The sequence below is a fragment of the Adiantum capillus-veneris genome, chromosome 1 (genome assembly GCF_014529385.1).
Source record: "Adiantum capillus-veneris isolate H3 chromosome 1, ASM1452938v2, whole genome shotgun sequence".
NCBI lineage: Eukaryota > Viridiplantae > Streptophyta > Polypodiopsida > Polypodiales > Pteridaceae > Adiantum > Adiantum capillus-veneris.
The window spans coordinates 51,332,702-51,348,548 of record NC_140931.1 but is presented as its reverse complement, the minus strand read 5'-3'; the positions used below and the strand labels follow the sequence as shown (position 1 = coordinate 51,348,548).

Genomic DNA, 15,847 nt, shown 5'->3' with positions numbered 1-15,847 from the left:
TTCATGGCTAGGGAGCTTTTTCGTGCTAGATACGAACAAAGCCCGTTTAAATGTCAATTCATTGAAGCTCACTATTAGGACTGGCAAGATGTTTGGATGTGCAAAGACACATTTTTTGAGTGACAACCACATCAATAGGAAAATTCTAGAAGGTATGAATTAAGGATACGAAAATGAAGAACGTATGAATGAAGGTTATGGCAAAGTACTTAATCTCACATCAAGAAGCATCTAAGCAAAGCCGACCAACCACAAACAATGGCACTGCCGTCTAACATAGACACGGTAGAGGCAAGGCAAGGCAAAAGGGGAAAGCAATGCCTCAACCAAACCACATTGAGCCGATAATGGAGTGGAAGGTCAAAGTGATACGCCCAAAGGTTGTTGAGAGATAGAGAAGAGATAAGTTCGAGCTTTTTGTGTTGCCATAATGCCAGCATTGTTAACATCTAACATGCAGTTTACAAGGGTGCAATTCAAAGGGTGCCTCTTGAACATTCAACGTTGGGTCAGAACAGGAAACCTTCGAAACAAAAGTGTTGATCCAAGGAAAAAGATCAATGAGCCAGTTAGCACTAAACCTCTCATTTGCAAGTGCTGAGAAGGCAACTGCTCTTGTTAAATCAGGTGGTATAAATCAACAAGCTACTCTTCACTTTGCAATGTAGTAGCTACAGGCAGAAGAAACTTTAATGTGGTAGAAAACAATCCCAAAAAACCTCCAAGATCTATCCAACAAGTGTTGAACTCCACCTGTTACTCAAGACGGAACATAGCGGGAGGTCACCTGATATTTACTTATCACATGGGTTCAATAGAAGGATATTTTTTAATTTCAAAAAATTGCCACATCTTCATTTACAAAGGGGTATAGCTTCAAAAAGAAATACGGATTGAACACAAAAAGGGTGTGCTATATTCACAAAAAAATCACAGGTAAGGAATTTTTATGATACCCTTTGAACGCACGAGATATAGGAGTTCTACATAGAGTGAGCGCCCGAGAGAGGTAACTGGGATCCGTACAGCAATTGACAAGAAGAAAATCCTAATTGCAAATTTAATCATGGATTGATTCATGTCAAATGAAGGTGTATCTTTAGGGGGAAGTGTTAGGTGTGTGCTTTGAGAATAATAGGACAAGCAAAAGAGAAATACCACCACCAAAAAGGAAGCCACTACTAACTGCACTTCCCATTAGAGCCTTGAAGATTGTAAACAAATTTTCAAGTCCACAAGATTTAAACCAGTCCTCACCACCCAGTACTACAAAAGCAGTCATTAGCTGACACTCTGCTTGGAATTCGATAGAAATCCCTCCCAAAACGGTCATTCAAGTGACAATCACTACTTCATAGAGCATGCTTTCTTTTGAACAAATCCCGATACATATTGATATTCACCACTAATGGGTACATTACAAAAATGTCGATCGGGTAAATTGGCTAGTGTGACAGAAATAGTAATGGTGCATTAAAAAGGAAGAAAAGCTCTATCTACTCTAGAAAGTGTGTTACTGAAACATTTAACGGACATCCTTTTGAGCACAGGCATAGATGAGTGCTAGAGCCACCACTTGCAAGTCCAGCCTTTTGAGGCCCGTGTATACAATATCTATAAGGTGTCCTTACTTCAAGAAAGTACATGCAACCCACATGAATACATATGATATCAGTGCCGTTATGATTTCTAGGCTCCAATTCGGAGGCAGTAAAGCCATTGGCACGACAGGTACAATGAAGGAGCCAACCAACCATCCCACAACAAGCCCGCCGAATCTGAAACCACAGACATGCTCAATTAGATCAAATGCTTGATGAATCAGAGAAACTTATTATATATATACATATACACACACACACACACACAGAAAAGTTCTGAGCGTACAAATTATAAGAGAGGCTAAAACACACAAGCAAGGCAACACAAGAAAACAGATGAAGAAGAAAAACTACATGACCTGATATGTTTCTAAACAAAAATAAGATTTGAAAAAAGAAAACCATTATTCACTTGAAAATCCTTTTAGAAGAGGCTTATGTAAAATAAGTTAGAGAAGCTTGCTTGACTGAAACTGTGAAACAAGTATTCTACTTTAAACAACAGACACGGCAACACAAACAAACGACAAAAGAACGAATTCTTTCATATCAACTGTGAATAAACACTTCGAATGCTAACCCAAGCATGAAGGACCGCCCAATGCTTTTGAGCCTATAATTAAGAAGATACACACATCCTGCTAGAGAAACAGCCACCTGCAGATGATTCGATTCTTAAGAGCAGTCTCACAATCATCTTTGATTAGAATAAAGCTCAACAATGTTTGTAAAATGCTCTTTCATATGGTGGTTGCATAACCTGAAATGCGGGGCCCCCCTCGGCTGGATTCATCACACTCCACACTCCCATAAGTCCAAAAAAGGCCGCCCTCTGTAGTATAATTTGAGAAGGTGGAACTTCAAAAATATTCAGAATTCTTTTCACCCAAGGAGGTGATTCTTCAACTTTCTTTTTAAGGTTGCTCTTAAGATTGATTTTTGATTTTTTCCTTGCTCGGAAGCTTTCCATGATGATTTTGTCATGAGCTGCCTCAACAGCTTCCCTACTTCGTTCATGATGTGCATATTGTTCAGCAAGAAAGTTGCGAGCTGATTGAATCTCTTCCTCGGATGCATCCCGAGTAACCCCTAAAACTTTGTGTGGATCTCGCACATAGATTCTCGGGAATACAGCTGTATATCCTGCAAAAAAAATCATTGGAATATCAAGAAAAATTGTTCATGCCAGGTTTCTTCAGCTGTCACGTACATGTAAAAGTACAGAAATCACAAGGCACCATAAAAGACGTCATTCCTTTTGCATGGGACCAATTCTGACATACAGAAATACCTGCACTTTTCTAGTTGGAGTGGGAACCAAAAACAGCCAACATTGGTACAAGGTCAAAAAATGAAAAAATGAAGTTGTAGCTCGAACAGAAGCATTTGCAAAGGGCATTAACAATTAAACTTCTCCTAAGATCAAACCCATTTGCTATAGTTTTGAAATAATAATTGTTTGTTTTCATTGGTTCGCCCCATTCGGTCCATGCTCATTCCAGTAGTAGAAAGCAGGTATCAGGTTTGTTTGTAGATAGCGAAACCATTAAGGCACTCGCTGGCAAACCATTTGGAAACTTACTGAACTGCTAGCTTGTGTAAGGATGGCTACTTATTTAGTGAAAGAGAGGCAGAGACCATCAGTGTAATCACCTGTCAAGCGGATGATCAACCCGAACTCACAAACTGCAATTGCAAGACTGAGCAGAACAATATAAATGACACTTGAAGACACTAGACAACACGAGAGAATCGTACTTACCCTCCACAGAGTATTGGCCCTCAAGTCGAGCACCCCATGTTGTATATCTTTACATACCATCTCAAGAGTTTTTACAATTGTTTGTGTGACCGTGCAAGCTGATCTCAATTACATCTAGCACTAGAGCCCTTGATTTATGGGAATGTAGCCTCAAAAGCGACTCAAAAATCATTTGCTAAAATTAATTTTAGGTCAACAGTTGTCAACTAAATGGTTGCACAAAAGCTTCTCCCTGATAAATATCAGCCATGTACAACAGTGTTACATAAGCATGCTGCAGCCATGTCTTAGTTCATACAATCCATGACTTGCAGAGGTTTTTGGGTTGCATTTCACTAACGCCTACGCCCAGAGAAAGTCCCTTTGTTTTTCCATTTTCCTGCTGCTTCACCACGTGTTAGTGCCACGTCATTGCTTGTCACCTATCCCTCTCTTAACGAAGAGTACTTTAAGAGTTATTGTCCCCTCGATTACACCCACATACTCAAAAAATAAACCACATTGTTACCAGTTACTACCCGATGCAATCATGCATACAAATTCAATCTTTTGGACATAAACCCTTTTGATGAAGAGAGAATCCTGCAATAATTCATCTCCAAATACAGATATTGTCACGTGCACATTGCACTTGAGGACAAGCTACTGCTAGAGGTCAACATCAGTCTTAGTTATCTTAGGATCTAGCTTGGCACTTTGTGAGCCTCTAGCAGGACATGCATGATCAAGTAGGTCATTGTCACAAGACGGGCACCACGTGCCAATAGAAAAGAGCAGACTGAGCAGACTTTTAGCACTTCAATAACAACTGAACTGAGAGAGAGAGAGAGAGAGAGAGAGAGACGACACGCGACACAGAGTGGCGGAATTCCACCCCAAAGAGTATTGGCCTTGGCACCCCTTTCGGTATTTCTTTATATTGCATCAGCAAAGTACAAGCCGGTACTCCAGACTCTGCACCTTCTCCAGGAAGCATGCCAAAGAATGAGCCCTTAGCACATATTTAAAGGCCCTAGGCCCCAAAAGCAGTTTACAGTAAAAAGCCTTCAAACTCAAAAGCATCTGGTCCAAAAGCAAAGCCAAAAAACTGCCAGCGTAAATCACGGAAATCCATATAGCTGCCACGTCATCAGCTAGCGCAAAACGCGAAAATCCGTACAGCCTGCCACGTCATCATGCCAGCACAATTTTCGGAAATCTACCACGTCATCAGTTTTGCATGTGTGCGGGTCCTGCTTTATTTTAATCCTTTATGTCACTTGGGGCCCCATCGGACGGGGTCCCCATAAGTTGATAGGACTTCTTCTGTTACTTGTTCTTCTTAGGGTTTAGGCCCCTCGGCCAGCATTTGCAAGTTGGCTCTATTCTTTAGGCTTTGACACGTCAGCAGTTTGTGACATCTCCCCTTCTCAAGGTTGGATCAAAACGTACGTATTGATCCGTTCCGTACCGTACGGACGTTCTGTACGGATCCGTACCATACGGAACGATCCATACGCCGTTTTTTTTTTTGTTTTTTTTTTTTTGGGTGGGGTGTGGAAAGCCCGTACAATGTTGATTTAAAATAAAAATCCAAATCTCTTGCAATAGTTACACAGTATATGGTTGTCTTGTGAAACGTGTCTTTGAATGTCTCTATAAGTTGTTGGCTTCTCTCTTGTTTTTTATTGAAAATGTCCTAGAAAATTTAGTACTTTGCGGTTTTTTTATAAGAGTACGTATTTTTACGTACGTAAAATTTTTTCCTATAAGGAACAACGTACAGTACATACATATACGCCATGTACAGTACGTTTGGTACCGCCTTGCCCCTTCTTGAAGGAGAGTAATCGTTCGCGATTACAGCATGTCTGCAAAACAACTCAAGTTAGCTCAAAAATTTCCGAGGGACAATCAGTTTGCTCTTTTTATTAAGGAGTTAGCTTCTCCTTTCTGCTCTTTTGATCAAGGAGTTAGCTTCTCCTTTCGTCCAGATCGGAACTCTTGATATTCCGGCGTAGTAAAATTAGCTATCACACCCAGACCGTACTGATCTTCCACGGGTGTCTTGATGCACTAAAAAATTACATACCCAAGCAATCTCATCCAATTAGGAATATTCAGTAGCTGGCACATCACAATGCAACACAAATGCTTACATATGCATGTTACAAGACATAGAAACATAAAGCCGTTGAACACTCCTCCCGCATAACCTAACAAGGTCCGAGCCGGGAGATATTCAACGACTCCCTCATCACTCCTCCCGCATAACCTAAAAAGGTACGGGCCGGGAGATATAGAGGCCTTTTACAACCAAACGCCCCCCCAGACCGCAACCTGCGTCATTTGGAGGTGCTGAGAGTAACCACTGCTCATCTTCTTAATACTCCTCCCGTATAACCATCCAGGTTCCGGCCGGGAGTCACAACAACAATTATTTTACAAGCATTCAACCAAACGCTCCCCAGGCATCGGCCTGCGTCGTTCGGAGGTTTTCTAGCATACAACATAACGCTCCCCAGGCATCGACCTGCGCCATTCCGAGGTCAAACAATACCAAAACAGTATTTCTCACTTCTCCACCCGGGAGTAAAATCACCAATCATTGAAACCAGTATTAAAACCAGAGTTAAACAATTCAAATCGGCACCAAGACAGGTTTAAAACAGATAGCATCCATTTCAAACAAATTCCAAACACGATCACCAAACAAGCTCTCAAACAGATTCTCACACAAAATTCAAACTTAAAAAGCAATCTCGACATCAGTCGAGCTCGAAAAGTCGACTGACTTTCCATCCTAAAACCTGCACCAAAAAAATTAGGGTTAGGTTCATTCCATAGGGTCGTAGCCGAGCACAGCATGGTCCATCAGCTCTTGGACAAACAGTGTTTCTTTGGCGACAATGGTAGTCCCAAGATAGCAATCACACTAAGCCTCCAAGGTCATCTGCTCGAAAAGACATCTACTGAGAGATGTCAAGAAATTTCAAGATATAATCTGCTTGGGTTTTCCATGGCAAGCATTTCAGGATACCACACTCTGCCAAAAGTTGCACTCTGAAGGAAGATGTCAGAAACCATAGAACTTCGGGCAAAAATTTTCTTGAAAGCTTGCCAAGTCCTTGGAGTGTGCTACTTGGTAGCTGTAGACATCAACATCTGCATGGCACTGCTTTTGAGAAAAACAGTGACTTGAAACAAATCTTGGATCCTTCTCTTGCAAGTGATATTAATGGCTTATGCCCTGTAAGACATCAGCGGTGTGTGGGGGAGCAGGAGAGAGAGCCGACTTGCTATTCTATGCAATGAGAGTGAAGGAGAAGAGGAGAGTGGCGCAGAAGAAGCACACGCAGAGAGAAAACGTGAGAGAGAGAGAGAGCTCGTAGAAGTTTTTGAGAAAAGTCACGATTGTCACATTTTGGGCTTGACCTTTGAGTATATGAGTAAGTGACTAGGGGGCCATTCACACTTGGGCCCCCTCACTTATAAGATTTTTAACTTATAAGTTAATAAGTACAAGGCACTTAGGCCTTTATTCCCTAACAACCTCCCACCTAAAGGCAATGTACCTTGGGAGATCAAAGAATCAACTAACTATGATACATCAGCTGATCATGCACTTACTCATCCAACACCCATCATCTGACGGCAATATGCAAACCGCTCTGCTGGAAGACTCTTGGTCAAAAGATCTGCAGGATTGTCATTTGTGTGCACCTTGACAAGTGTAATGCTCTTGTCATCAAGCACACTCCTGATAAAATGATACTTCACCTCTATGTGCTTTGTCTTGGCATGAAAAACAGGATTCCTTGCAAGCATAATAGCACTCTGACTATCACAGTGTAGCACAGGAACCGGTGACTTAATGCCAAGCTCTTCTACCAAACGCATGAGCCACAAAGCTTCTTTGCATGCCTCAGTGGCAGCCACATACTCAGCCTCAGTGGTAGACAAAGCAACACATTTTTGCAGTCTAGAAATCCAAGAAATTGCACCTCCTGTGAATGTAAACACATATCCAGAGGTAGACTTCCTACAATCTGGATGTCCAGCAAAATCTGCATCTGTAAAGCCATGCACAGATGTCTCACTCTTCCCAAAACAAATGCACAAGTCTTTAGTGCCTTTCAAGTATCTCAAGATACACTTCACTGCTTCCCAATGCTTTTTGCCAGGATTGCTCATGTACCTGCTTACTACTCCCACCGCAAATGCAATGTCCGGACGTGTAGCAACCATAGCATACATCAAACTGCCAACGGCTGATGCATAAGGAATCTTGGCCATTTCAGCCCGCATATCATCTGTGTTTGGGCAGTCATGTGCAGTCAGTTTTACATATGGAGGCAGCGGAGTACCAAGTGCCTTTCCCCCATCCATATGAAAACGATGTAGCACCTCATTAACATAATCTCGTTGAGATAGATACAGACGCCTGTTAGGTCTATCTCGAGAGATACGCATGCCCAAAATATGATTAGCATCACCAAGATCCTTCATGTCAAAGCGATTCTTTAAGCTTTGCTGTAATGCATCCAACTCCGTGACATTTTTACCCGCAATAAGCATGTCATCAACATACAAAATCAGCAATAGACGAGATCCATCACTTGCCGTTTTGATATACAAACAGTGATCAGAATTACTTCTTTTGTATCCTTGAGACCTCATGAATGTGTCAAACTTGTGATACCATGCACGGGGAGACTGTTTCAAACCATACAAGCTCTTCAAGAGTCTACATACTTTCTTCTCTTGCCCCTTTGACACAAAACCTTCTGGCTGCATCATATAGATCATCTCAAGCAAATCGCCATGCAAAAACGCTGTTTTGACATCCATTTGCTTTAACTCCATATCTTCAGAAGCAACCAGGCCTAAAACAAGACGTAATGTGGCAAGCTTTACAACAGGAGAAAAAATCTCATCAAAATCCACACCATGCTTTTGCTTGTACCCTTTAGCAACCAAACGTGCCTTGTACTTAGAAGAAGCATCAGATGTGACCTTGGTCTTGTAAACCCATTTACATGGCAGAGCCTTATGCCCTTTAGGCAAATCAACCAAGTCCCATGTATGGTTTTTCTCCAAAGACTGCATTTCCGAAACCATTTCTTACTGTCTTCCCGTTGCATAGCCTCTTTATAGCAAGACGGCTCACCACAATCAGTAAGCATGACATAGTCCAAAGACGGTTCATATCTATCGGGGGGCCTTGTCACCCGAGTAGACCTACGCACCCAATGATCCAAAACAGGTGGATTTTCAGCCTGTAAACCATCAAAAACAGCAGGCTGTTCAGCCGGTTGCATCGCAACAACGGGCGGTCTAGGAGCATCAACCTGTTCCCCTACCTGTGGTGCATCAATGGCAACTTGTTGGGGCTGATTTTCAGCAGCTAATGGCTGATTTTCAGCACCATTTTCAGCATGTAAAGGCTGCTGAACATTGGGCCTTCTTGGCTGTCCATATGTAACATCTTCACGAAAAACAACCCGACGCACTTCCTCGACCTTTGTGGGCTGTTTGTGCATGCAATTCTCATTGAAGATGACATCATTGCTGCGTATGATTTTCCGTAATGCGGGATCCCATAATCTATACCCCATTTCACCATCCTCACCATATCCTAGGAAAATGCATTTATGAGACTTTGGTTCTAGTTTGGTGCGCAGTTCACTCCGGATGTGAACATAGGCCTCACAACCAAACACTCTTAAATGTGCATATGAGGGTGGCTTGCCAGACCACACCTCCTCAGGCACCTTTCCACCCAAAGCCTTGCTAGGTGAGCGATTAATCAAGTGAATAGCTGTTTGCACAGCTTCTGCCCAAAAACCATGAGGTAATGCAGCATGTGACAGCATACTCCGAACTTTCTCTTGGATAGTCCGGTTCAACCTCTCTGCAACTCCATTCTGAGAGGGATTAAAAGGAGCCGTGAGCTCTCTTTTAATACCTTTAGTGGCACAAAAGTCAATAAATGCTTTTGATACATACTCCCCCCCATTGTCTGAGCGCAAAGACCTAAGCTTCTTGTCAGTTTGATTCTCAACAAACGCAAGAAACTTCTTGAAAGTATCCAAAACATCGCTTTTAGCACGTATTGGATACACCCACACCTTACGTGTAGCATCATCGATAAACGAGACAAAATATTTCTTTCCCCCTAAGGACAACTGTGGCATTTCACATACATCGAAATGCACTAAGTCTAACCTGTCAGACTTCAAAGAAAGAGACCTTTTGTGCGGTGTTTGACTGTGCTTACCATAAATACAGTGCTCACAATGAGAAAAATCAGCATACCTCAAACACGGCAAATAACCACAACGAGACAAAGTTTCCATTCCTCTTTTACTCATGTGTCCCAACCGGCCATGCCACAAAGAAACACTTGGCTGCTCGGTTACGGCGACAACATGGTCACGCACACTAGATACATGCAAAGGATACAAAGTGTCCGATTTACAACCCTTGGCTACAATCCGGGCCCCTTTACAAATTTTCCACTTGCTATCACCAAAAGTGGTGTGATAGCCTGCATCATCTAGCTGCCCTGTACTAATCAAACTCTTCTTGAGTTGTGGCACATGGCGCACTTTGTGCAAAACAAAAGTCATACCATCAACAAAGGAAAACTAGACACTGCCAATACCTGCAATGTCACATGCATAGTTATCTCCCAAATAAACAATGCCCTGCACCTCACCTGAGTACTGTGTAAACCAATCCCTATGAGGTGTTACATGAAAGGAGGCACCTGAATCAAGAATCCAAGTATGCATGTTCACATCAGAACCCATAGCAAGGGTATGTGCATCCACAGAGGAGGCATTGAGTACATCAGTGCTGTTGTCACTGTCACAGCTACTAGCAACATTGATTTCCTCAATCAACACAGTGCTCTTCTTGGCATTTCCCTTGTCCTTTGCATCAGTTTCAGCACCCTTGTTCTTCTCTTTCTTCCACTCATAGCATTCCCGTTTATAATGCCCTTTCTTTCCACAATGATGACACACAACATCTTTCCTACGAGATTTGCTGCGTGCCCTGTCCTTACTGTCAGATTTCTCCCTCTGTTGAGACCTGCCTCTCAAGTGCAATGCATTAGAAGACCCACCTGTGGTGTTCTTCCTGTTCATCTCTTCCATCAAGAGAGAACTCTCTACATCTGCATACTTAAGTGATGCACTTGAGTTACTAAGAGCTGTCCGGAATACATCCCAACTCTCGGGCAATGTGCATAGCAGAAAAGTAGCTTTGAACTCCTCATCAATCGTGAATTTCAGCTCTGTCAGTTGGCTGAAAATAGAATTGAATTCATTGAGGTGCACTGACATGTGCGTGCCCTCCTTCATGCGGAGATCCATAAGCTTCTTAAGCCAATACACTTTACTGGCAGCACTCTGCTGTGCATACAACTCGTCTAAGCGCTTCCACATGCCCCATGCTGTCTGCTCATTCTCTACATTGAAGAGTAAATTGTCAGACACCGAAAGCATGATCGTGGAGCGAGCCAACTCGTCCACTTCTTCCCATTCTTCAACCTCCATATCAACCGGTTTCACACCCTGTAACTTAATAGGTTTCGCCTGTTTCTTCTGCAACATCACATTATAACATTGCTTCTTCCATATAGCAAAGTTATGGGCACCTTCAAGCTTGCGAATGTGCAACAAATTGCCACTTTCATTGCTAGAAGCCATTCTGAGTGATTGCAAACACTGAAACCCTGTTTTGCCGACCTAAACACGCCCAAATGTGCGCAATCGGGCAAAAAACAGCTTGCTGTTACAGAAAAACAGCGAGCAAATTTCACGCGAAATCACCCCAAAACGGCGTACATTCATTGCCAAACCCTTACCAAAGGTTTCCACAAGGTGTATACATCATTTGCTTGCTGAAATTCCCTGTTTTGGGGCAAAAATCAGACCTGTAAACACCTGTTTTGCTGAATTTTCAGAACCTCGTTGGTGGAAGCACCTGTAAGATTGACCTGTGAGACTTGCCCTAATGAAATTGCATCAAATTGACCCCGAAATTGGTCAATTTCAGCAGAAATAGGCTGCTGTTCGCCAGTTTTTGAAACCCTAATTTTGGGGAAACTGTCACCGGAGGTCGATTCTACACGGTGAGAGGATCCCTTCGCGACAGAGTTGATCGAAAACGGTTGAATATCCTTCCCGCAGCGAGGAAGAACAGAATTCTGATCTGTGTTGAGAAAATGGCTCTCTTGGAAACCCTAAAGCTCTGATACCATGTGTGGGGGAGCAGGAGAGAGAGCCCACTTGCTATTCTATGCAATGAGAGTGAAGGAGAAGAGGAGAGTGGCGCAGAAGAAGCACACGCAGAGAGAAAACGTGAGAGAGAGAGAGAGCTCGTAGAAGTTTTTGGGAAAAGTCACGATTGTCACATTTTGGGCTTGACCTTTGAGTATATGAGTAAGTGACTAGGGGGCCATTCACACTTGGGCCCCCTCACTTATAAGATTTTTAACTTATAAGTTAATAAGTACAAGGCACTTAGGCCTTTATTCCCTAACACGGTGAAGACGGGAGCGCGCCTGTTGCTAATTGGACTATTTTCTTATTTTTAATGATTAAATCTCTTTTTTAGGATATTTTATTATGTGCACTAAAAACTGTTAAAAAGATTGTAGCTACAGGAACTGCCATCAGGAACGGACAACTCTGATGTGTCATTTGATGGGTGACGGTAAACATCGCGAAGGAGTTTCCGTAAGTTCGATGGAAAGGGCCGGGTTACGAGTGCCTCTAATGCGTCACATGATGGGTGACGGGTGCATCAGTAAGGGGGCATCCCGTATGCTAAGGAGGAAATCCGAACTGAGTAAGAAAATACGCGTAAGAACACAAGCACAAGAATAAAGATGGGTTCAATGAAGCTTTTTACGAAAAGCAGGAACAGTCGCGGGAGGACAGATGTTTTCCCGCGAGGAGTCTGTGTCTGCATTGCATCTGTGTCGTGTCCTGCACCCAGGGACGCCTGGAATGTGTCCGTGTAGCATTGTTTTCACTAACTGAGTGAGTTTTTAAAGTTTGAACAGGTTCACACTTTATTTTATAAAGTGACCGATCACTTTTATTAATATAATAAAGCAAGCAAGGCTCTTATAGAAAAAGCCAGCGCTAAAACCAACGCAGGGGGGCTGAATTGCGATCTCTCTCTCTCTCCTCTCTCTAGAAAACGCGATTTTATCTCTCCTCTCTCTAGGAGCGCCAAGCTCTGCTTTTGGACCCCTATTCCTGTCGGGTGTCAGACCCTATAAAAGGGTAGCCAGCGTTTTAGTTTGGAGGAGCCGGAAGCATCAAGAAGTGCAAGCGCTGGGATTCTGGAGCAGAGACTGGCGACGGAATTTGCAAGTGCTCGCGTGACGACTGAGTACGGAGGTTGATTCTCCGAGCAAGGAGCGACAGGTATAAGGTGTTGATACGCATTGAGAATTGCTCCTTTGTGTGGTTTGTTTTGAAGGAATCTCCCGTCTCAAGGGAAGGCCCTTCACGGGAAGTACGGCTTCACGCCTAAGTCCCTTACGGGAAAGTACGGCTTCGCACTTAAGTCCCTCACGGGAAGGAACGGCCTTGTGCCCAAGCCCTTTACGGGAAAGCACGACCTTCGGGTCTAAGACTACAGAACGGAGGGGTTTCCTCGGGTTCTTGTGCCTGTATAAGAATTCTCCCTGAATAAAAGAATACTCTGAACGGGGGGGGGGGGACCAGAAGATGTTCCGCTCCCCAATACTGTGTCGATCTTCTCCCTTCTCTCATGTTTTTCAAAGAATTATACTTTTCAGATTTTCTAAGTGCTCGTGTACGCTCCCGTTTTGTGACAGCGCTCGATGCGCGATGAAGTAAGGGTGGGAGTGGCTAATAAGTCCGGGTTGGAGGGCGAAGATACCTGGAATAAAATTCCAATAGCTCTGTCTGCTCTTTTGTAGGACCGGTATGCTTTCAGAAGAGCACACGCCTGATGCTCTGATACCACTGTCACAAGACGGGCACCACGTGCCAATAGAAAAGAACAGACTAAGCAGACTTTTAGCACTTCAATAACAACTGAACTGGAGAGAGAGAGAGAGAGAGAGAGAGAGAGAGACGACACGCGACACAGAGTGGCGGAATTCCACCCCAAAGAGTATTGGCCCCAAACCTTGGCACCCCTTTCGGTATTTCTTTATATTGCATCAACAAAGTACAAGCCAGTACTCCAGACTCCGCACCTTCTCCAAGAAGCATGCCAGAGAATGAGCCCTTCGCACATATTTAAAGGCCCTAGGCCCCAAAAGCAGTTTACAGTAAAAAGCCTTCAAACTCAAAAGCATCTGGTCCAAAAGCAAAGCCAAAAAGCTGCCATCGTAAATCACGGAAATCCGTACAGCTGCCACGTCATCAACCAGCGCAAAATGCGGAAATCCGTACAGCCTCCCACGTCATCATGCCAACGCAATTTTCGAAAATCTGCCACGTCATCAGTTTTTGCGTATGTGAAGGTCCTGCTTTATTTTAATCCTTTATGTCACTTGGGGCCCCATCGAACGGGGTCCCCATAAGTTGGTAGGACTTCTTCTTTTACTTGTTCTTCTTAGGGTTTAGGCCCCTCGGCCAGCATTTGCAAGTTGGCTCCATTCTTTAGGCTTTGACACGTCAGCAATTTGTGACAGTCATAGTCACAAACCCTTACTTGCACTATACAGTCACTTCAGCATACAGACATGAATAGTCACTTAAGTCATTTATTAATAAGTGACTTTGAAATGACATTTCTAAAGATAAATAGGGCAAATGGCTAAAAACTATAATAGAGCCACTTGGCCTCCAGTTTTTAGGATCTTAAAACCTCATGCCAGCATAGGAGTTTACCCATCCCCAACGTTTTACAAAGGATCCGTGTTTCTTGCAGCAACTTGGTAGATCAGCCCCTCACCTACAAGGGGCCAGCAATTGCCCTTCTCTTGCTTACAAGTTCCAAGAAGTATTATCAGCAGTAGCAGATCTAGCGCCCACGACACCTCACAACCCTAGCGTTTGCAGATTGCATCAATTCAACCTAGCATTTTTGCATCAGTTCAGCCCAACGTTTTTGCACCAAACCAGCATTTAACCATTGCAACAGCATTTCTACAAGTAATCAAAGCAAGTACTTACTCTGGCAACAGAGCAAGGGGGCCCTAGAGGGTGATTGGGACCCAACATGCATTGTGCTCTCTCTCTCTCTCTCTCTCTCTCTCTCTCTCTCTCTCTCTCTCTCTCTCTCTCTCTCTCTCTCTCTCTCTCTGTGTTCAGTTCAGCTTCCCTCTCAAGTGAAGTAACCTAGTATTTATGCGAAGTACTAGATTTGAGCTAAATCCTTAAACCCTTCCGTTGCACTTGGCAGATACTCATCCGCTAACACAAAAGAGGGGTCTTATACATCAATCAACTGACAATGTGCATAGGTCAGTTGGTGCCCAGTGCAAAAAGTGCTCAAGTGTGTCGTGTTGCCAAATCAATCCGATGCTGGTTTCTCACAACGTAATACATGGTTCCATAGTATGTTTAGCAAAGCATTGCCTGATCACACCATTAAATTGAGTGAAGCAATCTAGTGTTCGTATGTATCTTCTCATCGCATAGCCCCATAGTATATCCAGCACATATACCCTACTAGGCTATGCCTTTACACTGTTTCACTCGAACAATGTGTACAGACTAATCATGCGCATACACAATACTTCCTGTGGAGGTTCTTTGGACCTCGACTCGAGAGCCAAGATCGGTTCTTCGTGATTGATCGTATCTGCAACGAGGTTAGCTTCGCTAGAAAAAGCATCAACTAAACCATCATCCCTGTGAACAATCACATCATTATCCTGCAAATCATCATGCTCGTGAATAATCACATCTTGATCATGCAAATCATCATGCTTGTCAATAATCACATCTTGATCATGCTTATCATTATAATGCAAATCATGTGCGTCATGCTTTCGAGAAGACAAGACTGAGAGAATCTCCTTCTCCTGGTTCTTTTCATTCTTCGCCTGCACATTAGAAATGAGAGATGAAGAATGAACAACTTGCTCCCCACGAATGACAATGGGAGAGTCACTTTTAGCATTGAAAGTGAACGTATTAGCTACCCAATCAATGAGAGGGTTATGCTCACGAAACCATCGAATGCCTAAAAGCATATCACATGTAACCGGCATGTTCAATCCAAAAAGGGCGGTAGACTTTACTTCAAACCTTGATTTAGCTTTCACCCATTATTAGTCATCTATTTTACCTGTACTTTCAAGACACAACACGGGGGAAAGGGATACAGGCTGCTAGATTGCACCTATATGAGTAGACCGACACCAGATTGGCCCCTAACTTAGGCGCCCCTTTCGGTATTTCTTTATTCTTCAAAAGAGGGAATAAACGTTGTGAATCCCTACAAGCTGCCCCGCACAAACTCGGCTGAATTTCCACTGTTCCAGCCCGATTTCGGC

General features: G+C 43.3%; 1 protein-coding gene across 1 annotated transcript in view; it reads right to left on the bottom strand.

The window, feature by feature from the left end:
* Positions 1-1,451: 1,451 nt before the first annotated feature.
* Positions 1,452-15,847, bottom strand: part of LOC147464725 (protein CHAPERONE-LIKE PROTEIN OF POR1, chloroplastic-like) — a 38,518-nt gene continuing 24,122 nt past the window's right edge. Inside the window, exons 3-5 of the mRNA XM_086516308.1 lie at positions 2,362-2,744; positions 2,182-2,258; positions 1,452-1,778 (exon numbers count right to left, since the gene is read on the bottom strand). Of these exons, the coding sequence (XP_086372434.1) occupies positions 1,628-1,778; positions 2,182-2,258; positions 2,362-2,744 (611 nt within the window). The 3' untranslated portion in view covers positions 1,452-1,627. The remainder of the gene's footprint in view (positions 1,779-2,181; positions 2,259-2,361; positions 2,745-15,847) is intronic.